The following is a 27,803-nucleotide window of genomic DNA, read 5'->3' on the forward strand; positions in this document are numbered from 1 at the left end:
TAATTTGTAGCCTTTTGAGGAAAGTTTAACATTTCTTTCATGGTGATCTTATGAGAATACAAAGTATCTCTATACTTTGGCATCAACTATAGTTGGCTCTTAAAGAAGGTTTCTGTGAACATCTGTTGATATTTACTCAAGGATAATCTTTACTAGGAGGTTTTGGTAGGTAAGAAATCATTTTGCAAGCATCCCTTTTGCAATTGATAGATGCTTGAATATTGATAGTTATTCACTTGGTAGATTTTTGCATTTAAAGAATTATGTACAGAGACATAATTAAGAGATCTTACTTTTTAATGGGAAGATTTAATATTATGAGATCAGTTCTCCCTAAATTAATCTAAAAATGTGTGATCACATTAAAAATACCAACAGTACTTTATTTTTTTATTTTTATTTTTTTCAATATATGAAATTTATTGTCAAATTGGTTTCCATACAACACCCAGTGCTCATCCCAAAAGGTGCCCTCCTCAATCCCCATCACCCCCCCTCCCCCCCCCCCCCCCAACAACCCTCAGTTTGTTCTCAGTTTTTAAGAGTCTCTTATGCTTTGGCTCTCTCCCACTCTAACCTCTTTTTTTTTTTTTTCCTTCCCCTCCCCCATGGGTTTCTGTTAAGTTTCTCAGGATCCACATAAGAGTGAAACCATATGATATCTGTCTTTCTCTGTATGGCTTATTTCACTTAGCATCACACTCTCCAGTTCCATCCACGTTGCTACAAAGGGCCATATTTCGTTCTTTCTCATTGCCATGTAGTACTCCATTGTGTATATAAACCACAATTTCTTTATACATTCATCAGTTGATGGACATTTCGGCTCTTTCCATAATTTGGCTATTGTTGAGAGTGCTGCTATAAACATTGGGGTACAAGTGCCCCTATGCATCAGTACTCCTGTATCCCTTGGGTAAATTCCTAGCAGTGCTATTGCTGGGTCATAGGGTAGGTCTATTTTTAATTTTCTGAGGAATCTCCACTGTTTTCCAGAGTGGCTGCACCAGTTTGCATTCCCACCAACAGTGCAAGAGGGTTCCCGTTTCTCCACATCCTCTCCAGCATCTATAGTCTCCTGATTTGTTCATTTTGGCCACTCTGACTGGCGTGAGGTGATATCTGAGTGTGGTTTTGATTTGTATTTCCCTGATAAGGAGCGACGTTGAGCATCTTTTCATGTGCCTGTTGGCCATCCGGATGTCTTCTTTAGAGAAGTGTCTATTCATGCTTTCTGCCCATTTCTTCACTGGGTTATTTGTTTTTCAGGTGTGGAGTGTGGTGAGCTCTTTATAGATTTTGGATACTAGCCCTTTGTCCGATGTGTCATTTGCAAATATCTTTTCCCATTACGTTGGTTGTCTTTTAGTTTTGACCAACAGTACTTTAAAGGTCTTGGCACACTCATTCCATACTTTTGAATGGAAAAATAAACACATAGAATAGTCCTGATAATTCTAAAAAAGGAGAGGAATGAGCAGCTGAGGTCTACCAGGCATCAGATGTATTATAAAACTTCATTGATTAAAAGTTTGCTATAGTGTATAAATAAATAGTATATACATTAATTAAAAGTTTTTACTTATTTTTAAAGTTTTTTTTTATTATGTATTTATTTTTATTTTAGAGAGAGAGCACTAGCAGGGGAGAGGGGCAGAGTGAGAGAGAGAGAGAGTGTGCAAGCAGGTCCCATGCATCCTTTACCCAGACTTCCCCAGTGGTAACATCTTGTATGAGTACAGTAAAATATCACAACCAGGAAACTGACATTGATTCAATTCACAGAGCCTATCAGATTTTGCCCGTTTTACATGCACTCTTCTGTGTGTGTTTTACATTTCTATGTAGTTTTATCATGTGTAGCTTCATGTCCCTGCCCCACAATTCAGATCCAGAACGGTTCTAAAACCACAAAGCTGGGAGCACTTGGCTGGCTCAGTTGGTGGAGCATGTGGCTGTTGATCTCAGGGTTGTGAGTTCGAGCCCCATGTTGGGTGTAGAGATTACTTAAATAAATAAATTGAAAAAAAAAAAAAAAAAAAAACAAGACCATGAGGCTCCTTTTTGCTACCCCTTTGTAGTCATACCAACTCTCCTCTACCTGCCTCCTTAATCCTTGCCACCCACTAATCTGTTTCATATCTCTATAATTTTGTTTTTTCAAGAATTATAAAATGAGATCATGTAGCATATAACCTTTTGAAACTGGACTTTTTCTTTTTTATCTAGCATATTCTTGAGATCCATTCAAGATGTTAAGTGTATCAATGGTTTCTTTTTTATTGTTGAGTTGTATTCCATGGTAATGACATACCACGGTTTATCCATACACTTGTTGAGGGACATTTGGGTAGCTTCCAGTTTTTGGCTATTACAAATAAAGCTTCTATGAACATTTTTATATAGGCATTAGAACATAAGTTTTCATTTCTTTGGGGTATATGTCCAAGAGTGTAATTTCTGGGGCATATGGTAAATACATGTTTAGTTTTATAAGAAACTGATAAATATTTTTTCAGAAGAGATGTACCATTTTACATTTCCACTGGTTGCATATAAATGATCTAGTTTCGGGTGATAGGCATTGAGGAGGGAACTTGCTGGGATGAGCACTAGGTGTTGTATGTAAGCCAATTGGACAATAAATTATATTAAAAAATGATCTAGTTTCTCTGCATCTTTGCCAGCATTTCATATTTCACTGTTTTCTATTCTGATCATTCTGATGGGTACGTAGTGATATTTCATTGTGGTTTTAATTCACATTTCACCAGTGGTTAATGATGTCAAACTTCTTTTCATGTGTTTACTTGCCATTTATATCTCCTTTTCTGTGAAATATCTGTTCATGTCTTCTATTTTTCTGATTGGATTATTAGTCTTTTTGCTGTTGAGTTCTGAGAATTCTTTAATTTTTTTTAATGTTTATTCATTTTTGAGTAACAGAGAGAGAGAGAGAGAGAGAGAGAGAGAGAGAGAGAGAGAGTGAGCAAGCATGTGCATGGGGGAGGGGCATAGAAAGAAAAGGAGACACAGGAGCCAAAGCAGGCCCCAGGCTCTGAGCTGTCAGCACGGAGCTGGATGCGGGGCTCGAACTGGGCTCATGAACCGCGAGATCTTGACCTGAGTTGAAGTCCGACGCCTAACTGACTGAGCCACCCAGGCACCCCGAGAATTCTTTATATATTGTAGATATAAGTTATTTGTTGGGCATATGGTTTGCAAATATTTTTTCCCAGTCTGTAGTTTGTCTTTTTGTTCTCTTAATAGGGTTTTTGCAGAGTAAAATTTATTAATTTTTCTTTTTATGCGTTGTGCTTTTGTTATCAAGAACCCTTCCCTGGCTATAGATTCTGAAGATTTTCTTATTTATTTTTTTTTCTGTTTTTTTCCTTCTAACATTTCACATTTAAGTTCATAAGTCATTTTGGGTTAATTTTTTTTTTAATTTTTTTTTTTTAATGTTTATTTATTTTTGAGACAGAGAGAGACAGAGCATGAATGAGGGAGAGTCAGAGAGAGAAGGAGACACAGAATCTGAAGCAGGTTCCAGTCTCTGAGCTGTCAGCACAGAGCCCGACGCAGGGCTCGAACTCACAGACTGTGAGATCATGACCTGAGCCAAAGTCGGCCACTTAACCGACTGAGCCACCCAGGCGCCCCTGGGTTAATTTTTATATGAGGTGTGAGGTTCATGTTGAGATTCTTTTCTTCTTTCTTTCATTTTGCACATGGGTGCTCAGTTGCTCTAGCCCCTTTTTGTTGGAAAGGAATTGCATCATATTTAACACTATGAAATCATCTTTTTCTGGTTTAAGCCTTTTCTGGGGGGGGGTCTTGAATTCAACCTTGTGGGGTATTAAGATACAACTCTTGTATTGTTGGTATTTGCCTAGTATACTTTTGCTCTTTGTTTTATTGTCTTCAGCTTTCAAAAACTCTTAATTTTAGATTTTAGTTTATGTTATGGAGTTGGGTTTTGTTTTTATGCTCCAGTCTGAAAGTCTTTTGCTCGGTGAGTTTAGCTCGTTTACATTTATTAAGAGGAAAGATGTTGGCCTAGGTTTTGAAACATAACTTTGTATTTTGCTTTTGTGTTTTTTTTTAACTTAAAAATAAATTTCTAACTATGTGGTATGTTTATTTTTGCCCAGTTATTTGTAGAAGGTTGTATGAGTATGGGGGCATGTCCTCCTACATTCCAGGCTATCTAGAATTTTCCTTACGATCCAGGATTTAATGTGCTAATTTGCTCAGCTTTTATTTTTCCCAGCCAATAGGGTTAGGCAACTGTATATTTTTTCCTAATAACAAAACTTCTTTTCTCCCCTGCTGCCATAGAAACAAAGTTCTTTGTAAACAGGGCACTTCTAATTTTTTTTTTTTTTTTAACATGTATTCATTTTTGAGAGACACAGTGTGAACAGTGGAGGGACAGAGAGAGAGGAAGACACAGAATCTGAAGCAGGCTGCAGGCTCTGAGCTGTCAGCACAGAGCCCAACACAGGGCTCGAACTGACAGACTGCGAGGTCATGACCTGAGCCAAAATCAAGAATCAGAGGCTTAACTGACTGCCTCTGTAAACAGGGCATTTCTGAATGATTTCTCTTTAAGCTCTCTGCCTTCTCTGTTTCTCTGCTGGAGCCAGATGGAGGAGTTTCTGCCTATGTAGCATGTGTTTCTTACTCCTTTCTTTCTTTCTTTTTTGGAGAGAGTGTGTAAGTGGGGAGGGGCAGAGAGAGAGGGGGAGAGAGAATCCCAACTGAGCCACCCAGGCGCTTCTATCTTATTCTTGTTATAAACATGGGGTTTAGGCTTTTCCACTTTGAGAAGTTTGTCTCGCTCCCTCTTTGTGAGATAAGCAGTTTTCCTTCTCAGCTTGCACTCTTAATCTTCATGATCTCCATGGCTTTTGGGAGTTGGATTTAGCTATATCTTAATTTTACCAGAACAAGAATTTGTGTGTTTTCTTTAAAATTTTTTAAATGTTTATTTATTTTTGAAGGAAAGAGAGACAGTGAACAGGGGAGAGGCAGAGAGAGAGGGAGACTCAGAATCCAAAATGGGTTCCAGGCTCTGAGCTGTCAGCACAGAGCCGGACATGGGGCTCGAACCCACAAACCGCGAGATCATGACCTGAGATAAAGTCGGACACTTAACCGACTGAGCCACCCAGGCGCCCCAAGAATTTGTGTTTTATTCTCCTTGTTGTTTGGAGTATTTCTAAGGAGAGAAGAGGGAAAGGGAAATTATGCCACTATTCTCTAAGTAGGAGTCAGTAGTAATCTTTAGTATCATCACAAAATATGTTGCTTTGTTTTCATAAGCTGTATCTAATTATTAGGAGAGCAAAAACCTTTATTTTATAGATTTTTGAAGTACCTTATTGTTTTTCCTAAATTTCATTTTAAAAATACAAAAGAATTTCATTTAATTTAGCCTTAAAGGTAAACTATGTGTTCTACCTTTTTAAGTCTTGAAGGAAATGTATTGTTTGATAGTTCATTTTCTCCAGCAATAGTTCTGATAAAAACCAAAAGGAGAATCTATTGTCCACAAAGGGGGATTACTGAGTTTTATTTTGAGGTAAAGAAATACATTTCAATTCTTACAGTTTTTACACTTTGAAAATTATGTACGCTTTTTCAAAATACCCATTTAAGAAAATTTACTGATTTCTTACAGAATTCTGTCACTATCTCTGCAATTCCTTGTCCTGTGTTCTGTTTTCCTATCCTTTTTTTTTTTCCTATATCATCTCTTTGCTGGCACTGTTTCAGTGGGTTTGTAATGGAGAAATAGTATGAGAGTTTTCTGTTGTAGGATCCTTGAAGATTGTGAAAAGTACGTTTAACTTCTCCTCTTCCTTCCCTTCCCTTCCCTTCCCTTCCCTTCCCTTCCCTTCCCTTCCCTTCCCTTCCCTTCCCTTCCCTTCCCTTCCCTTCCCTTCCCTTCTCCTTTCCCTTCTCCTCTCCCTTCATTTTTATGATATAGACAACTACCCAAGTACGAAAAAGAAAGACACCGAGCATTGTCAATAATGTCTTTTTTCGTATTTACGTAGTTGTCTGTATCATAAAAATGAACCAGCACAATATAAAAAGCATGTATTGGTTATCTATTGTAGTGATAAATTTTCTTAGAACTTAGTAGCCTAAAACTACAAATGTTTATTATCTCTCACAGTTCCTGAGGGGTAGGGATGTGGGAGCAGATTACTTGGGTGGTTCTAGCTCGGGGTCTTTATTCATGTATAAATTGCAGTTAAGCTGTTGGCTGGAGCTGCAGTTACCTCAAGGCTTAACTAAGGCTGGAAAATTTACTTCTGAGCTCAACGCACGTAGCTGTTGGCAGGCCTCCTCTCTTTGCTGGCTATTTGCCACAGACCTCTATTTTTTGCCACATGGGCCTTTCCGTAGAGTTCCCTGAATTTCCTCATATCATACCAGCTGGCTTCTCTTAGAGCAAGTAATCCAAGAGAGAGAAAGATGGGGAGTGGAAGAGGAGGCCTAACGTGGAAGCTGCAGTCCTTTATAACGTAATCTTGAAGTGACATACTGTCACTTCCACCATATTCTATTAGTTACACAGAACAACACCGGTAAGAAAGGACTACATAAAGGTGTGGCTACGAGGAGACAGGGTTCACTGGTGACTTACCTTGCAGGCGAACTCCCAGGAATAGCAATGATCTATTTCAGAGTGAAGAGGTCACGTAAATCCAGATACAATGTATTTTTTTTTTTTTATGAAATTGTGAATAATGTTTATATGCTTATTCTGCCATGTTCTATGGAGAAAGAGGTATTTTGCTATATTTACATTGAATTTAAGAGATGATCTTAGCAAGTTTGTGATTAGTATCATTCTTTGATTCCCTTTTAATATCATCTGAGGTCTTATTCTAATGTAAGTCCTAAAGAATTCTCCTCATAAAATCTTTGAAAGGAGGTGTCTAGCCAGGTTTACTTATCAAATATTTATTTGAAGGTAAGTTTTCTTTTTCTTTCAGATAGCTAATTTTGTTTAGTAGAGAAGATCCTTCCAATGTGAAATAATAGAGGAGGAGTAACAACTTGCATTTGTACAGTGTGCTGGAGTTGTAAAACGTGCTTTTCCCTCAGTACCTGGGAGTGGACAAATTTTAGGGGTTGATGCTTACTTAAGAAGAAGAAATCTATAATTTCTTTTCTTTTGGGGACTTCATAAACCTCTTTGAGAATGATGAACACAATGGTCTCTCCAGAGGGATGCACTTATGCACACAAAGGTAATTTCACAATTTTGGGGCATCCTCAGAAGGTGCATGGATTTTAGATTGAGAACTCCTTCTTTGAAAGCAGAGGTAGACCTTTGATGGTCTCTGAAAGAAAGGAGTACTTTCTGATTTTCAAAATAGAAAGGGAAGCAATATACTGAACTCTAATTGGAAATGTGTATTTCTTTTCATTTTATAAGGCTTTTAATTTACTTATCCTAATGATGGTTTTTCTTTCTGAATTTTGCTTCCTCCGTAGCATCTGGAGCATAAGAACAGTACTTATTTTCTTCTTTTCCAAGAGAACAGAAAGAAATAGTAAGTTTAATTTCTATATTTTTATAAATACATTACAAAAAAACTCTATCTTCTAGTGCATTGGTTTCTAATTGAATGGCAGGTTGTGAAATGTATATTGAAATGACAATGTGCTAAATATTGAAGAGTTGTTTACTATCAAGCATTTTGTATGATCAACGTTGTTCTGTTTTTTTCATTTGTGTTATTTTTGTCTTCTTCATTTAGAATATTTTTTACGCAAATAATTTCTTTCTTTAAATAAAGAGAAATTATTACTTGTTAATTTTTATACAAAACTTTTGTTGCATCATTCTCTTTAAAAATTTTTTATTATTATTATTATGTTTACGTATTTTGGGAGAGAGAGAGGGACAGAGTGTGAGTGGGGGAGGGACAGAGAGAGAGGGAGACACAGAATCCAAAGCAAGGCTCCAGGCTCTGAGCTGTCAGCACAGAGCCCGACGCAGGGCTCCAACCTATGAGTGTGAGATCATGACCAGATTCGAAGTTGGACACTCAACCGACTGAGCCACCCAGGCGCCCCTGCACCATTCTCTTTAACCTCACAGCTCCTAGGCTTTTGTTTTTATGGAAACATGGAGCTTATGGTAATATCTCCTTCTGTAATCTGTCTGTGTACAGATTTTAAAGATTTTCTGGTCTTAAAAATATGAGTTATAAACAAAGATAGGCAAATTTTGTTATAAATGAACTTTATATGTGACTTCTTTTTTCTTGTTTTAACTTTTAATTTTGGGAAATTTCATATGCATAATTACCTATACAAAAGTAGGGTGAATAATAAGTTCTCATATACCTGTCACACAACGTTAACAATCACCAATTGATGGTCAGTCTTGTGTCATTTTTACCTCCACCCACTTTTCTACCTACTGTATTATTTTGAAGTAGATCCCAGTTATATCTATCCATAATAGGATTTAAAAATACATTATGTAATATATTATCATTCAGGAACATAATATTATATCTAAAAAATTTTTAATATCATAAAATATTAAATATGTTTTGTTTGACTCAAGATCCAAAGAAGATTCATACAGATATATGGCCCTCCTCACTTATGACTTCTCTTCAGCCCAGTTTAGGTTCTCTAGTCTAGTCTAGTGACCCTTCCTTGCAGATACCCTTGACTCCTTTGTCCCTCTTTCCCATCCTACTTGTCTGGCAAAAACTGCACCTTGTTTAAATACAATAATATGCTTAATCTATGACTGGCAAAAACTTCTATATGCTTAATCTATCCCTGCATCAGAAAAGCTAAATTTATTTAAATATGTATTCAGTACTGCTACACAGTCCTATTTTATAGTTCCCTAGAAAATTCACTTTTTTCTCTTTGAGAGCATTTTTTGAGATTGTATTTCTCTTCAAATCACTAATACCTGCCTCTCTGCAAAAAAACAAAAATCAAATCAAAATAAAGCCAACCAATAACCAACCACATAAAAATTCAAAATCTACAAACAAACAAAATCCCACAAAATCCACCTGGTCACTCTCAGGTGATAGTCTCACTTTATGGAGAAAATAGATGTAAACAGAGGAGAGCTGCCTCTACTACCAAATGTGTCAAGTTGGCTTCATCTGTTTCTCCTTCAGTTATGTTGTCATCCTTCAGTGGTAGTCTGGAAGACTGAGTGTGATCCCATTTATGGTTAAGCCCTCGTTTATGTTTTAGGTTCTAGATACTCTGGCCATCTCGAGAACTTTGCGCTTGCCGTTGTCTCTTCTTGCAGTTATCCTCATCTGCATTGTCTGTTGCTGTTGGATTGTCTCTATTGGTGTATCATCCTGCCTCCATACGGTCAGCTGGAGGGGAAAACCCTATCCTGACCCCATACTCCCTTTAATCTACTATGCATTGCTCTCTCTCCTTCAAAGTCTTAATCATCTCTACCTCCACAATTATCTTGAATCTGACCACTTCTAACCTGCTTTACCACTACTACTGTCCTAATTCACGTCATTATTATCTCCTACTTGTACTGTTGCAATGCCTTCCTCACTAGTCTATTTTTGAGGTATAGATCAGTTCTCTTGTCTTAAAATTCTCTGATGGCTGCCAGAGTAAATCTGAATTCTTTACCCCTACTTTCTGGCTTATGCCCATTTCTCTAACTTCATCTCTCTCCACTCTTTTTTTTTTTTTCACTTTTGCTCCAGCCATCTTTTTGTCTTACAGACAAGTTTTAGTTCTCTGAACATCAGTTTCCTAATTTGTAAAATGGAAGCATGTATTAACATCATCATTAACATGAAATATTTGTTTTGGCAAGCTATTGTGAGTATTAAGAGAAACTATATGCCAAAGCATATGAAAATTGCAAAGTGTTATATACATGTGGACTGATGACACTGGTTATTCTTTTCCATTCCTTATTCTTTTTTATTTTTCTTGCCTTTTGAATTATTTTTGTCTGATTTAAGTGGGAACAGCAGATATCTTTGTCTAATTTCTGACTTTCAGTGGAAGAGCTTTTAATTTTTACCGTTATAGATGATATTTGCTGTGGTTTTAAAAAATATTGATACTTTTTATCATAGTAAGGAAATTAAGGTTATGGTGTTGTTTCCAGTGATATTTAGTAATGTAGTAGATGCCAGGAGGACAAGAAAAAGTCTAAAACAAATATGTTCTCTGACTTCATGGAACTAACAAACTAGTGAAAAATATAAGAAAATTTATTTTAAAAGAGTGGTTGGAAACTCTTCTCTAAGGAAATTAAATATATGAATATTTTATCTTACAAATAGGCACACCAGGACATGGTTATTATATAAAGGGGTTGGTTTAAAAATTTATTTCATGGATCCTTTTATTTAAAAAGAGTTACTGTGGGCACCTGGATGGCTCAGTCAGTTGAGCAGCCAACTTTGGCTCAGGTCATGATCTCACAGTTCGTGAGTTTGAGCCCCATGTTGGGCTCTGTGCTGACAGCTCAGAGCCTGGAGCCTGCTTTGGATTCTGTGTCTCCCTCTCTCTGCCCCTCCCCCACTCATGCTCTGTCTCTCAAAAATAAATAAAGATTAAAAAAATAAATAAAAAGAATTACTGTACATTTGAATAGGTATTACATGTACATTTAAAATAGACTTCATAAAAGATTGTCTTGCAATCCTGCACATATTTTTTTTTAGCATAAAGTCAGTTATAATATTTATTTTTTTAAGCCTGAAGCTATTGATTGTGTCTTTGCCTTTTACTCTCTTTAGTTTTATTTCCTTTGTTATATACCTACTATAGAATAAGTGTTGGCAAACCATAGCCTGTGGGTCAAGTCCTGCTTACCACCTGTACAGGTCATGATCTAAGAATGATTTTAGCAGTTTTAAATCATTGAAAAATTCAAAAGAATAATATGTACTGATATTACATTTATATGAAATCCAAATTTGTTTTTATTAAAGCAAAACGCTGTCCATTCATTTCCATGTTGTCTGTAGCTGCTTTAATTCAGAGTTAAGTAGTTGTGACAGAGTGTATGTGGTACTCAGTACTTCAGACTGTTACAGGATGTACAACAAATCACACTGACACAGTTATAGCTCGACATTTCAAGTGCCATATGTATTGTGACAGTTTTCTTTTTATTAAATTATCAATGCATACTCATCATATAAAAACAGTAAGAGAAGATTGGACTTTGAATGTTGCATTTTTAGGGCATAGTGGACTGTGGATTATTTTGTTATCAAACTGCAAAGCATTGTGTTTGCTACTCAATGACATTATAACTGTGCTAAAAGAATACAAATATACATTGACATTACCATACTGATTACTCATTATGATATTCCCAATTCAGAGAAAAGCAATGGTCAGAAAAATTGGAACATTTAAAATGGAATATATCATCAGAGCTGAATTTCTTCATAAAAATAAAAAGTGAAAATGAAGCTTCAACCAAATAAGTTTCTGAGTGGCTTATTAGTGAAGCAGAGAAAGCCATTTACCAATGGTGAATTAATGAAATTGTGTTTGATTGCAGCAGCTGAAGACATGTGTTCAGAGAAAGTATTCTTTTTTAATTAGTAAGTAGCCTTTTGACAAGAACAATCGCTTGAAGAATTGAGAATATCGGAAGCAAGATAGTTAATTTAAAAACATGGCAAATGATTTCAAGTGATCTTCCAGTTGGCTCTGATACTTCTCAGTTGTAGTTTATTTGAGGAGTCAGTACTGAGGTTGAAGTAACTGAATTAACTTCTGTGACAAGTCTGTGTGAAACAACTTCAGGACAGAATATTTTTAAAGTTAAAAAACTACCAATTCAGTAGGACCTGAAGTGGAATCTGCCAAGATGTATTATAATATTGGTGGTAAAATATTTCCAAAGACGACATACAGATGGCCTGCAGACAAATGAAAAGGTGCTCAACATCAGGGAAACACAAATCAAAACCACAATGAGATATCACTTCACACCAGTCAGAATGACTAGTATCAAAAGGATAAGAAACAAGTTTTGGCAAGGACGTGGAGAAACAGGAACCCTTGTGCACTGTTGGTGGGAATGAAAATTGGTACAACTACTGTGGAGAATAGTATGGAGGTTCTTCACAAAATTAAAAACAGAAATACCATATGATCTAATAATTTCATTATTATTTATTCTTTCTTTATTTCTTTCTTTTCCTTCCTTCCTTCCTTCCTTCCTTCCTTCCTTCCTTCCTTCCTTCCTTCCTTTATTTCATTATTATTTATTATTATTTCAATAATTTCATTATTTACCCAGAGAAAATGAAGACCCTAACTTAAAAAAGTATACGTACTCCTATGTTTATCTGTTTATTGCAAGATTGTTTACAATAGCTACAGAAGCAACCTAAGTGTTCATCAATAGACAAATGGATAAGGAAAATGTGGTGTGTGTGTGTGTGTGTGTGTGTGTGTGTAGATATACAATGGAATATTACATAGCCATAAAGAGGCCATTTGAGACAACATGGATGGACTTAGAGGGTATTATGCTAAGTGCTAAGTGAAACAAGTCAGACTGAGAGGACAAAAAACATGATTCCACTCATAAATGGAATCTAAAAAATATGAATAAACAAAAAGCAGAATCAGACCTATAAATATAGAGAACAAATTGATGGTTGCCAGAGGAGAGGGGGGTGGGGGATTGAGAAAAAATGGGTGAAGAGGGGAGGGAAATATAGGCCTCTAGTTATGGAATGAGTAGGTCATGGTATTAAAAGGCACAGCATACAATCAATGATACTGTAATAGCGATATAATGGGACAGATGATAGCTATACTTGTTGTGAATAGCCTAACATATAAACTTGTCAAATCACTAAGTTGTACACCTGAAACTAATGTAACATTGTGTGTCAACTATACTAAAAAATATGTGTGAAGCAGAAAAAAGGGTTATTTGGATTAATTTACAAAACTTGTGAAACTGTAAGGTGTTTAAATTCAATGGTTATTCCTCATGTTAGGCAATAGCAGATACTTTGCAGAGCATAGTTGAACCTATCATGTGTTATTAAATTAGTAGTGTCAATGGGGAACTTTATTCTCATGAACTTAAATATTGTCAGTTATGTGAACTTTAATCAGAAATAGAAGCTGAATATCTTAACCTGCCCAGCCCCACAGCACTTTGATGCCTCAGCAATGGTAAAGTTTTATGGTGGTATTTTGAGCTTAGGGCCTACACTGAAATATTTCTGCATGAGAAGAACCATTTTCAACCACCGTGATGGAATGCTGACTAATTTGGAAAGTTAGCTTTTGCTGCAGAGTTGATAATGGTTCTTAATGAATCTAAGATTGCAAGACAAAACAGTCCTTATATGCAAAACCTATACTGATGTAAAACAGGTATCATTGTAATGACAAAAAGTAATTAAAAAAAAAAAAGGCTATGACAAGTTAAAACAAGAAGCAAGATCTCCATTCCCACAGAAATTTGCAGCAGATATGTTACCTGATCTCGAACTATAGTTCCAGCAGTGTTTTCCATACCCCACTCAAGCAGAAAGGAAATTTCCGTATTTCCTTTCCATTTAACTGTGCAGTTGAGGGGCTTCCACTTATCTTCAATTGGAAGTGATTCATTTCCAATGTTATGACAAGATAAGGTAAATATCAATAGAAGAATTAAAGAATTCTACAAATCCCTTCCAAACAGTGAATATGCTCAATTAAATCATGAGCTTGTGGTTTGATTTCAATATTTAGCAGTACCTATCTGTTTGAAAAAACATTTTGAAAAATCAAGTATGTAAAATTTCATCACAAATCAACTTTAACATATTAACATTTGCAGTCAGTTTTGATAGGGAACACTGACTTCTTTTTTTCTTTTCAATTTTTGTTTAAATTCTAGTTACTGAACACACAGTGCAATATTGGTTTCTGGAATAGAATTCAGTGATTCATTAGTCACATATAACACCCAGTACTCATCACAAGTACCCTCCTTTTTTTTTTTCCCCCAATAAAATTTATTGTCAAGTTGGCTAATATACAGTGTATACAGTGTGCTCTTGGTTTTGGGGTTAGATTCCCGTGATTCACCGCTTACATACAACACCCAGTGCTCATCCCAACAAGTGCCCTCCTCAATGCCCATCACCCATTTTCCCCTCTCCCTTCTTCCCCAGCCCCCATCATCCCTCCATTTGTTCTCTGTATTTAAGAGTCTCTTATGGTTTGCCTGTTTGTAACTATCTTTTTCTCCCTTCCTTTCCCCCATGGTCTTCTGTTAAGTTTCTCAAGGTTCACATATGAGTGAAAACATGATATCTGTCTTTCTCTGACTGACTTACTTCACTTAACATAATACCTTCCAGTTCCATCCATGTTGCTGCAAATGGCAGGGTTTCATTCTTTCTCATTGCCAAGTAGTATTCCATTGTACGTATAAATCACATCTTTATTCATTTATCAGTTGGTGGACATTTAGGCTATTTTCATAATTTGGCTATTACAACAAGTGCCCTCATGATACCCATCACCCATCTAGCTCATCCCCCACTCTCCTCTTTCCATCAACCGTCAGTTTGTTCTCTTTGAGTTTCTTATGGTTTGTTTCCCTCTCTACCTTTTCTCCCCCACTCATATGTTCATCTGTTTTGTTTAGGGAACACTAATTTTGCACTTGATCTTAGCCAAAAGGCCGAGAAGCGATAGGGAACACTAATTTTGAACCTCAAGTGAAACGTTATCTCCCCACCCAAAAGAAAATAATTCAGTTTTTTTCATTGATAGACCTATGTTACCAAAAAATTAAACTCAATTATTATTGTATTAGAATTTTATCAATAAGGATTTGTGGATGTTTGTTTTTTCTTATGCCTTAAACGTGCTGACTCAATTTTGCCTTTTGGCCCGTAATACCTAAAATATTTACTGTCTAGTCCTTTGTAGAAAAGGTTTGCTGACTTCTGGATTAAGGGATAAATATTTGGCTTGGTCTTAACTAACTGTAGATGACTATTCTCTTTAAAGATATTAACAGACTTCTTTTTCCCCTTTAGTAATAATAAGTCTGCTAGCATATTAAAAACTAAAATATTTTGGAGAAATTGTAGTAAAATCTTTTTATAAGTTTGTATTTGAATTTTTACATAAATAATATACTTTGATTTGGGTATTCAGATGCTTGCTACCCCAGAACTTCGATGAAGAAATAATAATTTTATTATAAATTTAATTAAAAATTAAGGATATTTATTTAAATTCTATTTGGTAAAATGTTTAAATCTTTTTAAGTTTTGAAAGGTGTTTTACTCTATGTGAAGTTGATTTTTCTCTGATTGTAAATATATAGGCAAAAATATGAAATATGTATGTGTAAAAGTTGAGATAATCTTTATCTGTACGCATCAGTGAGAAATCCTAAAATGAGAAAGTATTCTTGTGGTTGCTTAATATATATCATTTGGCATGCTATTTTAAGATATCTAAGTATCTTAATATCTGACTTAGCTTTGATTTAAATCTTGTTTTCTAGATGAAGCATTGGATGATTTAAAATCCCAGAAGAAAAAAATAGTAAGTTATTTAAAATTAATTTATATAAAACAAATACATTAAGAATTGAATAAGTAATGTTTATCGGTTATAAGTAATGACTCTCCACGTAACAAGTATGCTTTTAGATAGCATTTTAATGCTGAAGCTAAATTATGTATAATTTTACTAGTTAATAATGATTGACAGGAAAAAGTAGTTACATGGACCTTTTTGGTTCTGAGAATCTATGTCAGTTGGAAGCTGAAAAGCAAGTAAATGAATCATATTGGAGGATTAAATGAGGCAGAAGGGTAAAAAGGTAGGTGTCCAGTTTGATTATTAGAGCCAAAAAAGGTCAGTTCTAGGTTTTTTGGACAGTTCTCAGGTATTCTGGCTGAAGAAAGGGGGAAGGAAAGAATTGTTTTTTCATTTTCTATCAGCAGCTCTGATCACATGGGTATCTCTTGTGGGGCCAGTTAGATGTGTCCTTCAGACATTTGGAAAGGGGGCTAAGCATAAGAGATGAAGGACCCTAGATATTTAGACGTTGATATATCTTAGTCTCTAATAAGTGAATTGAACTTGGTGTTTGACTTGAATTTATGTATACTTTTTTGTATAATTATTTTTGAAGTATGAAAATGATAATTGATAGCAATAGCATGTTATGTAGAAACTTATTTAATGAAATTTAATCAAATGCAAATGATCAATGTATTTTAGAGTAACATGTAATAAGTAACAATTATGTATGAAACTAATAAAAATTATGAAGGTTAAGATTAATGTCAAAAATTATTCTGTGAAGGTGCCTGGCTGACTTGGTTGGTAGAGCATGTGACTTTTGATTTTGGGGTCGTGAGTTCAAACCCCATGCTGGGCTTAGAGCTTACCTAAAAAATTTTTTTTTCTGTGAATTGGTAATAAAAGACACTGGTCTTGAGGGTTTTAAGTACTTGAAAAATAAAGGACCTTTAATTCTGAAAGGATTTCTTGTTTGAGCTGCTTCAGTGTTCTTTGAGTTATTTGTCAACATTGCATTGGCATTTTTAATGGTCCTGAAACATAGAAATATTGCCATTATATCCTACTGTATTTCTTGCGTTTCACACATTATGGAACAGCCAGAAATTCAAAATGAGGAAATACTGATGTTTCTCAGTAATATACAAGTTGTGATATGATTGATTCGGTTTGCTGATGTGATAAAAAGAAGAGCTGATAGAGTTGACCAGAGCCAAACCCCACTTGTACCAAAATGGAGAAATTCTGATGAAAGTAGAAAGTACAAGGAAGAAGACAAAAGAAAAAAGAAAAAAATAGAAAATTAAAAAAAAATTTTAAGTGATGAAGAGCCGACCCAGTGTCATTGGTATCACATGACCAGAAAGCAGAAACTTGGGGTAATCTTGGAGTAACAGCAGACTTGGAAAACTCTGTGAAAAGGCAAGCCAAGCTATTTGTTTCTTCTTTAATAGCCCTTGAAGGAATCACAACACAAATATACTTTACCTAGGTCTGACAGTTGGGAAATTCAGTTCAGGGTTCAACCTATATATATCTCTATATTTTTTTAATGTCTATATGGTTCAAGAGGCGTCAATATTGCAGAATAGTTCAGTATGTCTTGTTTCTTGCAGTATGATTAAAGAAAAATAAGTTGGCTGCTCCTACTCATTAATTAGGGAACACAATTTGTATTGGTTTGACTGTTGTTTGTTATAATACTGTTGTTACTGGGAACTAGTCCCTGGCCTTTATTACTCAAGCCCTTAACAGAGCTGCTTTGCTTGAGTTGCATTACATTTTGTTTAGAACAATAGGTGTTAAGGGTGAGTTGGTAAGGAGCACAGTGCTTGCTCATGATTGTGCTGGTAATGAGAGGAAAAAGAAGGATACTACTTTTTTTTCAACGTTTATTTATTTTGAGAGACAGATTGAGTGTGCGCAAGCCTGCGCATGCATGCACAGGGAGTGGGCAGAGAGAGAGGGAGAGAGAATCCCAAGCAGGCTCTGCACTATCAGCGTGGAGCCTGACATGGGGCTTGATTTCACAAACTGTGAGATCATGACCTAAATCGAAATCAAGAGGATGCTTAACCAACTGGGCTACCCAGGCGCCCCTGAAGGGATACTACTTTTGAACAAAAGCTAACTGTAATAAAAACTGATCTTCTTCATTGATGTTTAAGTTTAAACTATACATTTATAGCTTTAAAAATACTTTTATTATTGAAATGCCTGTAGAAAAATAACTTTTATCAGTGTACAATTATCCAACTCCTGTCTCTCCTCTTTTAATAACAAAATGAATATAAACTGTATTTACTACTTGACATTTTATTAAAGGTGGTTTCCTTAGGGATGCATCTCTTTATTCTGAATAGACTTGTAATATAATTTATAAATTTGTATAAGTGTAATTTGTAACAATGAACATGAATTATCAATTGATTAAAAAGTTAAATTATTTAGGAAAATTAGTATCTTGACAGTTTTAAATCTAAGAATTTAATGTAAGTATTTACTTATTAAAATAAAGCTAGGAATTAATCTTTAATTATCTAAAAAACTCCCAAGTCTAGATGCGTACATTTTGCTACTCAAAAAAAAAAAATATATATATAGCTTTAAAAAAAATTTATTGTTTAGTAGATAATCCCTCTGCATCCAAGAGCATCCCATCAAAACAGTTCAGAATCAAGATCCATCAAACACAAGTGTTGAAATTTAAGTGGCTTCATGAAAATGGTGTACTTTTTCAAGAACAGTATTTCTATGTGGTAATTCCTTTCTGGAATTCTCAGGAAATTTATGTTTTTCTACATCCTGAGAAAAATCAGTTGAGAAATTAGGGACATGGGAGGGAGTGTTATAATTCCCCAAGTATTAAAACTTAACAATTAACTACAAATGTTACTGGTTCAAAGGAATCCACTAACGCCAGTTGAAAGAAAGAGTAAGAAATGCTGACATGCTGAGCTATAGGTTAATGTGGACATTTCTGGAAACAGGACAGGAGCATGTAGTAGAGAAGTACTATAACCTAATTAATCAGTCTTGCTTTTGTGGCCATATTATGTTTTATGGGTCCTGTCTCTTGTTAATGTTGAGTTATTCTTGCAAATAGGTAATAATAAGCTTATACATGTAATATATTGTATATATAATCCTGTGAATGACATTCCATGAAATAAATTTTAGAAGCAAGATAAGTCCTTAAATTGGCACGTTTGGCATGTGATTCCGTGTAGGGCTGTTGACCTCACTAGAAGTTTCAAATGTTACATTTTTATATTACCAGATAATGTTTGCTGCCATTTTTCAGTGTTTGAATATTCACTATATATTATATAAATTGATCTGTAGATCTTTGTAAATACTAAGAAATGCAGAGAGAAAAGATGTGACTGTTGTTGTGGAATACTCCTATATGAAATCAGAATATGATTTAAAATCTGAACTAGTAAAAACAATATTGATTTCAGCAGAATAACCAAAATCAGGGTAAGCAGACAGTATTTTCATCATTGTAAAAAGATGAATTTAAACAATGCAGCATGTACCCTAGTGCTCTGAATTGAAGATACTTTGGGGTGCACTCTTAATAATTTGACCAAAGTCAATGTAAAATGAAAGGAAATTTGCTGCATCTAGAATATTTGCCATGAAGCAAAGATAAAAAATATTAGATAGAGCTATTGATTTTTTGTGTGTTTTAAAATTTTATTTCATGAATGATATTTATTATTTTATTTTTTCACCTATTTATTTATTTATATGATTTATTGTCAAATTGGTTTCCATACAACACCCAGTGCTCATCCCAACAGGTGCCCTTCTCAATGCCCATCACCCACTTTCCTCTCTCCCCCACCCCCCATCCACCCTCAGTTTGTTCTCAGTATTTCAGAGTTTCTTATGGTTTGCCTCCTTCACTTTCTGTAACTCCCCCCCCCCCCCCCCCCCCCCATGCCATGGTCTTCTGTTAAGTTTCTCAGGATCCACATATGAGTGAAAACATATGGTATCTGTCTGGCTCTGCCTGACTTATTTCACTTAGCGTAATACTCTTCAGTTCCATCCACGTTGCGACAAATGGCCAGATTTCATTCTTTCATGAAGGATATTTTAAAATTTAAGTATTTGTAGGATTACCTTTTAAAATTAAAAATTTTTCTGACATTTGTGGTAATGTTTTCTTTTTAGTGTTGTCTATGATGAAATGTGTATATCAAGTAGAAGTAATTTTTGCATGTTATTGAAATATATAATATCATTGATTCATAATAAATTATTTTTTTAAATAAAAGGTCTGAAACCTTTGGTATAATGTATCACAGAAAAGTAATTATATAATTTATTATTTAAAATATAAAAAAGTATTATGAAAATATAGGGTAATTTATATTTTAGGGAATTCTGAGAATCTGATTTTTCATTCTTGCATCTTGGGATTAATATATGTTGGGTATTTGAAAACACTGTTTTCAGACCCATTCTGATTTATTGGGATATCACTAAAGATTATGTGTTACTGTAATTGAGTACTGTTGTAGACTTTCTCCTACATTATTGTAATTATCTTTAAAAATATTTTTGAGAGAGAGAGCTAGAGTGAGAGAATGGGGTAGGGGCAGAGAGAGAGAGAGAGAGAGAGAGAGAGAGAATCCCAAGCCCAACATAGGGCTTGACCCCATGAACCGTGAGATCATGACCTGAGCCAAAACCAAGAGTCAGATGCTTAACTGACTGGAATTCTGAGAATCTAATTTTTCATTCCTGCATTTTGGGATTAATATGTTGGGTATTTGAAAACACTGTTTTCAGACCCATTCTGATTAATTGGGATATCACTAAAGATTATGTATTATTGTAATTGAGTACTGTTGTAGACTTTCTCCTACATTATTATAATTACCTTCAAAAATATTTTTGAGAGAGAGAGCTAGAATGAGAGAATGGGGGAGGGGCAGAGAAAGAGAGAGAGAGAGAGAGAGAGAGAGAGAAAGAATCCCAAGCCCAACATAGGGCTTGACCCCATGAACCGTGAGATCATGACCTGAGCCAAAACCAAGAGTCACTGAGCCACCCAGGTGCCCCTAAAGTGCCTAATAGTAGTATGAAGAAAGTATTAATGTATCTGCTTTACAAAAAGAGAAACTGAGGCCAGAAGACTTGCTCAAAGTCTTTCTGGGTAATTAAGAATGGATATGTGCTTTAACCCTGATTTTTTTCGGACTTCAGAGTTTCAAGCTTATGTTTTTTTCACTGATCAGAATGTCTGTGTTTAAAATAAGTTGAATTCACTTAAAATGTTGTATGGATACCTGTGTTAATTAAGATATTATGTGAGGGGGGCGCCTGGGTGGCTTAGTCAGTTGAGCTTCCGACTTCGGCTCAGGTCCTGATCTTGCGGTTTGTGGGCTCAAGCCCCGCGTTGGGCCCTGTGCTGACAGCTCAGAGCCTGGAGCCTGCTTTAGATTCTGTGTCTCCCTCTCTCTCTGTCTGCCCCCCCCCCCCCCCACTCTGACTGTCTCTCCTTCAAAAATAAATAAACATTAAAAAAAATATGTGAAAAATTTTTGTTATAAGTGCAAAAGAGAATGGATTTATGTCTTTTAGTGCTTTAAAAAATGATTTTATTGGAGATACTTTACATGAACATGGACATAAACATGAATACTGGCTGAATGATCAGCAGGAATTGTAATCATTTGATGAAGTGTCATTTTGGTTTTGAGTTTTGTGTGTTGTTTTAAAGATCATGGTTGTATTTAATCTTCTTTTTAAGCCTAGAAATCATCTTAGTCTAGAACTATGCTATCCAGATCAGTAGCCAGAGCTACATGTATCTTTTAAATGTACATTGTTTAAAATGTAATAAAACTACAATTCCATTCCTCAGTTGCACAAGCAACATTTTAAGTGCTCATTTGTCACATATGGCTTAGTGGTTACTGTATTGTGAAGATGTAAACCGTTTTCATCATCACGTAAAGTTCTATTGCCACAACATTATTAGTCTAAGACATCAAAAATTAATTTGTAGAGATCAGGGACTTAGTTCATTGATATTCCATGTGGATTCCATGTAGATTATGTTGATTTGGGGGCGTATAATATCTTTCTATCTCAATTCCTACTTTTTCCTCAACTCTCAGGTGATACTGCAAACCTTTCCTTTACATCAGAAAATTAAACTTGCTTGTTTTGAGAATTTATCATAATTTTGAAATAATTTGGAAAATTTTTAGTTTCACTGAACCAAGGTTGATAAATCATTCATGTAAGCATTTAGCTTCTTAAATGTTGAATTGAGTTTTTAATGAGGAATCCATTAACAACTGTTGGCAGCATTTTTTTTGACTTGGTAAATGTGCTCTTGTGTTGAATTCTAAAATAAATGACCTTTGAAATAAATATGACATTTACTGAAATCTAAGTGGCTATAGTGGTCACTGAAAAGGAAAAGAAAACATCCTATTCCAGTTTTTGCAAAAGCATTTTCTACTACACATTAGCTATTTGTCATAATATGACTGTCTTGTACTAAAATTAAACTTTCTTGATATTGGGCCATAACTGCTAAAATGATACTTTACTACTTATTGCTTTTTAAATTAAACCCTGTATTAAGCCATAGAGTGACTTCAATGTATTGTAAATAAAATGCTATAATAATGAACTGTTTTAATTACAGTCCCTGGTGTGAGTATAGAACTCAGTAAAGTTTTTATTTAAATTCTTACTATGTTTTTTTCCCTCTCAAGTTGTTTGGATCTAAGTAAAAAAGGAGGAGCTTCAGCTTTTAAAGTCATTTGAGCAAATTCCATGGCTGTTCTCCCAGTTAGTGAGTTTTCACTGCATTTGCAGCAAGCTAATTGCTTCTGCTAATAAATAATCTAAAATCGATGCTGACAGCAGTTAATTGGCACAGAGATTTTATTTTGTAAAGCTCTTGGCTAACGACCTTCTTTAAATTAATAGCATTAAGTGCTATGAGGAAATAAATCTGAGGAATTGCCTGTCATTTGCTTGTCATGTCTAATAACTTCCAATAATGATGGCTGATAGATTTTTGCACATTCCATTATTGAAGTTGGTGCATGTAATTATTCTCCTCATTATATGTAAACAATTAGCAGTATTTGGTATTTCCTTCCAGTAAAGCTGTTAAATACAAGTAACATATTAGAGGTTAGAAGCCATTTTAAAATCTGGATTTTAATTATTTGAATGTAGGAAGTCTTTCATGCTATTTGGATATATTATGTGCTGTTTATTTTAAGCATTGTACTTGAACATTTTTAGAATAGGACATTTAAAAATAAGTAGTGTATATGTTTTAAAGTGTGACAATTCATGGAAATTTTTGTTTGTAGCTTGAAGAAGTCATGGAAAAAGAAACTTATAAAACGGCTAAATTAATTCTTGAAAGGTTTGACCCAGACTCAAAGAAAGCAAAGGTAAGGCTGTTATATCACTGCTATTTTATTATAAATAGTGCATTGTAATAGGTCACTGTAATAACATAATTGTAATTGACAGGAGTTTGAGCCGCCATCTGCTGGAGCAGCTGTAACTGCAAGACCTGGACAAGGTAAATAACTTTGTAGAAACTGCTGCTGCTGTTGGAAAGATCCATATTTATCCAAGTGAGTTCAAAAGTGTGATAGAGGTGTGTAAAAACTTGTGTAGAATGCTTTTATGTTGATTTATACTTGGTAGTGTGGGTTATGACTTGGAGTGGATGGCAATAAGTATACTTCATTTTTATTTTACGGGAATATGTTGATAAATAAGTAAAGATGTTATCTTTTGAGATTAAATATATAATTGATTTTAAGCTTTTGAAATTTGAATAATTCCATCAATATTTTGTTAAGTTTTTTCCCCCTTTCTTATAAGAATCTCTTAGGGGCGCCTGGGTGGCTCAGTCAGTTAGACATTGGACTCTTGATTTCGGCTCTCGTTGTGATCTCAAGGTTTGTGAGATCGATCCCTATGTTGGGCTCTGTGCTGACAGTAGGGAGCTTGCTTGGGATTCTGTTTCTCTCTCCTTCTCTGCCTGTTCCCTGTGCGTGCACTCTCTCTCACTCTCTCTGTCTCAAATAAATATATATATATATATATATATAAAGAATCTCTTAGAATGCCTTATGAAAATTCTTACATTTTTATGATTTATTTTTGAGAAATTTAATGAACATTTTTGTCAAACTTGAAGTTTCTTCTAAAAAGTTTTATTTAGAAAGATAATAAAATAATTTAGAAATTTTGAATTTCTAATAATTAAGAAAAAATAGAATTACTGCTATGTAAAACAAACTCTTTCAAAAGTTGTGTTGTCAGATTATTAGTGAAACCATCACTACTATTGTATTAAATATTACATAAAATTTAAAAAGTTACTATTTTAAGTGGCTACATAAAGTAATTCTAAGATTGGCATGTGAAAAGATATTTTTGAGTTTGTATTGGCTTTCCTCTTTGTTCTTTTTTCTAGAATTTCATAGTTTGTAAGGCTTTTGTTACAATACAGAATATATCATTTTTAAAAATTTAACTTTTGGGGTGCCTGAGTGTTTCAGTTGATTAAGTGTCCGACTTCGGCTCAGGTCATGGTATCACGGTTCGTGGGTTTGAACCCCGCGTCGGGCTCTGTGCTAACAGCTCAGAGCCTGGAGTCTGGAACCTGCTTTGGATTCTGTGTCTCCTCTCTGCTCCTCCCCTGCTCGTGCTCTGTCTCTCTCTCTCTCAAAAATAAATAAACATTAAAAAAACCATTTTTTAAAATTTAACTTTTATTCTTATAAATCATCAGAATTGTAGCCTGGTTTATAAAGTTAAGGATGACATTTAGAACTTTCAGAAGTCAATTCTTTTATAAATGTCCACAGAGACCATTGGTACTAAATAAGCCATAATACTTTTAGGTTTTCTTTTTCTTTTCTTTCTTTTTTTTTTTTTTAAATGTTTATTTTTGAGAGAGAGAGAATGAGCAGGGGAGGGCCAGAGAGAAGGAGACACAGAACTGGAAGTGGGCTCCAGGCTCCGCCTCCGCTGTCAACACAGAGTCTGCCATGGGGCTTGAGCTCATGAAATGTGAGATCATGACCTGAGCCAAAGTCAGAGGCTTAACTGACTGAGCCACCCAGGTGCCCCAGTTTTAGGTTTTCTGATTGGCAGGGCTATATGGGAAGAATCCCACCCTCTCCCGTTTTCTATAAGTAGGATTTTGGTTTATAGAAATAGAAGCCTGATATTTTGATGAATATAATAAGTTTACATATGATTAAAATAAATTAGTCATAGATACTTGCACTGAAACTCCTGCCTTCATAATACGTTTAAATTTTTCTACAACTTACACTTGTTTTTAGTAATTTTAAATGTTTCTTAAAATGTTTTTATTTATTTTTGAGAGAGAGACAGAGTCTAAGCAGGGGAGAGCCAGAGAGATAGGGAGACACAGAATCCGAAACAGGCTCCAGGCTCTGAGCTGTCAGCACAGAGCCCAATGTGGGGCTCGAACTCACAAACCATGAGGTCATGACCTGAGCTGAAGTCAGACGCTTAACTGACTGAGCCACCCAGGTACCCCCTTTCTAGTAATTTTAAAAAGAGTGTTCGGTCTATAGGCCAGATTTCTATAATTTTTACAGTATTTTGTATAACTGGTACTAACGTTTCAAAACTACTTCTTAAATAACCTTAGGAAATTTTTAAAATGTGATATTTTGCAGAAAGCTGATGCTGTTACTTAAAAAAAATCTGCTCTTTTCTCTCATTAAAAAAAAAGAGGTATGAACCCTTTACTGACATTCTTAAGTATTTAATAATATTTAGGCAACATAATTTCCTTGAAGAATTTAAATTTATTTTTCCTTAGAAGCCTTTGAAACTCAAATACATTTTTTCCTTTTGATGTCATATTGTACTCATAGAAAAACCATTGCTGGTCTCTGCTGTGGATTCCTGTGGTACTGCTTTTGGATATCCTTTTAGCCTTTTAGGGAGAATTAACCACTAGTTATAAGATAAATGAATTGTTTGTTTCTTTATTTAAAACATTTTTTTTTAACATTTATTCATTAAAAAAAATTTTTTTAAGTTTATTTATTTTTGACAGAGACAGAGTGCGAGCATGAACTGGGGAGGTGCAAAGAGAGAGAGGGAGACACAGAATCCGAAGCAGGCTCCAGGCTCCAAGCCGTCAGCACAGAGCCTGACGCGGGGCTTGAACTCACGCACTGTGAGATCATGACGTGGGCCAAAGTTGGACACTTAGCCAACTGAGCCACCCAGGTGCCCCAAACGCTTATTCGTTTTTGAGAGACAGAGAGAGACAGATCATGAGCGGGGAAGGGGCAGAGAAAGGGAGACACAGAATCCGAAGCACGCTCGAGGCTCTGAGCTGTCAGCACAGAGCCCGACGCGGGGTTCGAACTCACAAACTGCAAGATCATGACCTGAGCCGAAGTCGGTTGCTCAACCGACTGAGCCACCACCCAGGTGCCCCATAAATGAATTGTTTATTTAAAAGAACATGTTAAATAATTCTTTTTTTTTTTTTTTTTTTTTAAATTTTTTTTTAACGTTTATTTACTTTTGAGACAGAGAGAGACAGAGCATGAACTGGGGAGGGGCAGAGAGAGAGAGGGAGACACAGAATCTGAAACAGGCTCCAGGCTCTGAGCTGTCAGCACAGAGCCCAACGCAGGGCTCGAACCCACGGACCGTGAGATCATGACCTGAGCCGAAGTCGGACGCTTAACCGACCAAGCCACCCAGGCACCCAAAAGAACATGTTAAATAATTCTTATGTGCAAATACCATGAGGAGTACAGAGATGAATATAATACGGTTTTCAACCTTAAGAAGCGTATAAGCTTTTTTTTTTTTTTCCTCTTAAAAGTATTTCTTCTGGAGGGTCCTATTCTAGTATTACTAGTTCTTCATCTGCAGTAATTAATTGCTGTTTGGAATTTTTTCCTTATTGAAAAAAATTCTTTTTTTTTTTTTTTTTTTTAATTTTTTTTTTTCAACGTTTTTTATTTATTTTTGGGACAGAGAGAGACACAGCATGAACGGGGGAGGGGCAGAGAGAGAGGGAGACACAGAATCGGAAACAGGCTCCAGGCTCCGAGCCATCAGCCCAGAGCCTGACGCGGGGCTCGAACTCACGGACCGCGAGATCGTGACCTGGCTAAAGTCGGACGCTTAACCGACTGCGCCACCCAGGCGCCCCGAAAAAAATTCTAAACATATCTCAACTTCATTCTACTTTTTGAGAATTATAATTGAGTTTTGTTGTTTAATCCTTTCAAATCTCTTTTAGGTTTCTATTATTGTGTAGGTGACTTAGTCATACATTTTATTTATGTTTAAGTTCTCTGTTCCTGTGATTTAGTCAAATATTTATGTCTTTGCTTTTACCATTGTTCATTCGTTTGTTCTTTCCTTCGTCCTCCTCCTTCTCTCCCTCTTTTTCCTTCCTTTCCTTTCTTTTACCTGTTTCTGAACTGAAATAGGTAGGGGAAAAATATATATGTGCATATATATATGTGCAAAAATATATATGAATATATATGTGCATAAATGGTGCTTGAATAGATTTGCTCCCAAATCAAATTGAATTGTGCTGTTCTTATTTGAATCTAACTCTCTTGCATGATTGCTGAACCAGAACTGTGATTCACGTGTAGTAGATATATTTCTTTTATTTCTTATTACTTATTATTAATAATATATATTATACTGAGATTGATTATAAAATTTGAGAATAGTATTCTTTGGTTTTCTTAGGTTTAGCATTAAAAGGAATGTAATATTTACTGGGAACAATACTAACCTGACCTTCACCTTCTTTTTAATAAAGTTAATGTTTTAGAATATTTTTAGATTTACAGAAAAATTACCAAGCTAGTACAAAGAATTCCCATATACCTTTGTACCAAGTTTTCCCTAACATCTTACATTAGCATAGTACATTTGTTAAGGGTAATGAGCCAATATTGATTCACTATTAAAAGTCCACATAGCTTATTCAGATTTCCTTAGTTTTTTATTTATTTATTATTTATTTATTTTTAATGTTCTTTTTACGTTTCAGGATCTCATCCAGGATATACCACATTGCATTTAGTTGACTTGTCTTCTTAGGCTTTTTTGGCTGTGCTCGTTTCTCAGACTTGTTTTTCATGACCTTGACAGTATTAGTCTTGACCCTTTTTTATAAGGAA

The 27,803-nt window shown here is 35.1% G+C and overlaps 1 protein-coding gene across 4 annotated transcripts in view; it reads left to right on the forward strand.

Moving 5' to 3' along the window:
* Positions 1–27,803, forward strand: part of LNPK (lunapark, ER junction formation factor) — a 75,637-nt gene that overhangs the window by 14,738 nt on the left and 33,096 nt on the right. For all 4 annotated transcript variants that reach the window (XM_019460216.2, XM_019460232.2, XM_019460207.2 and 1 more), the window contains 4 exons: positions 7,519–7,577; positions 15,554–15,594; positions 22,941–23,024; positions 23,107–23,158. In XM_019460216.2, the coding sequence (XP_019315761.1) occupies positions 7,519–7,577; positions 15,554–15,594; positions 22,941–23,024; positions 23,107–23,158 (236 nt within the window). The remainder of the gene's footprint in view (positions 1–7,518; positions 7,578–15,553; positions 15,595–22,940; positions 23,025–23,106; positions 23,159–27,803) is intronic.

The sequence above is a fragment of the Panthera pardus genome, unplaced genomic scaffold (assembly GCF_024362965.1).
Source record: "Panthera pardus isolate Hobbes unplaced genomic scaffold, ASM2436296v1 HiC_scaffold_10, whole genome shotgun sequence".
NCBI lineage: Eukaryota > Metazoa > Chordata > Mammalia > Carnivora > Felidae > Panthera > Panthera pardus.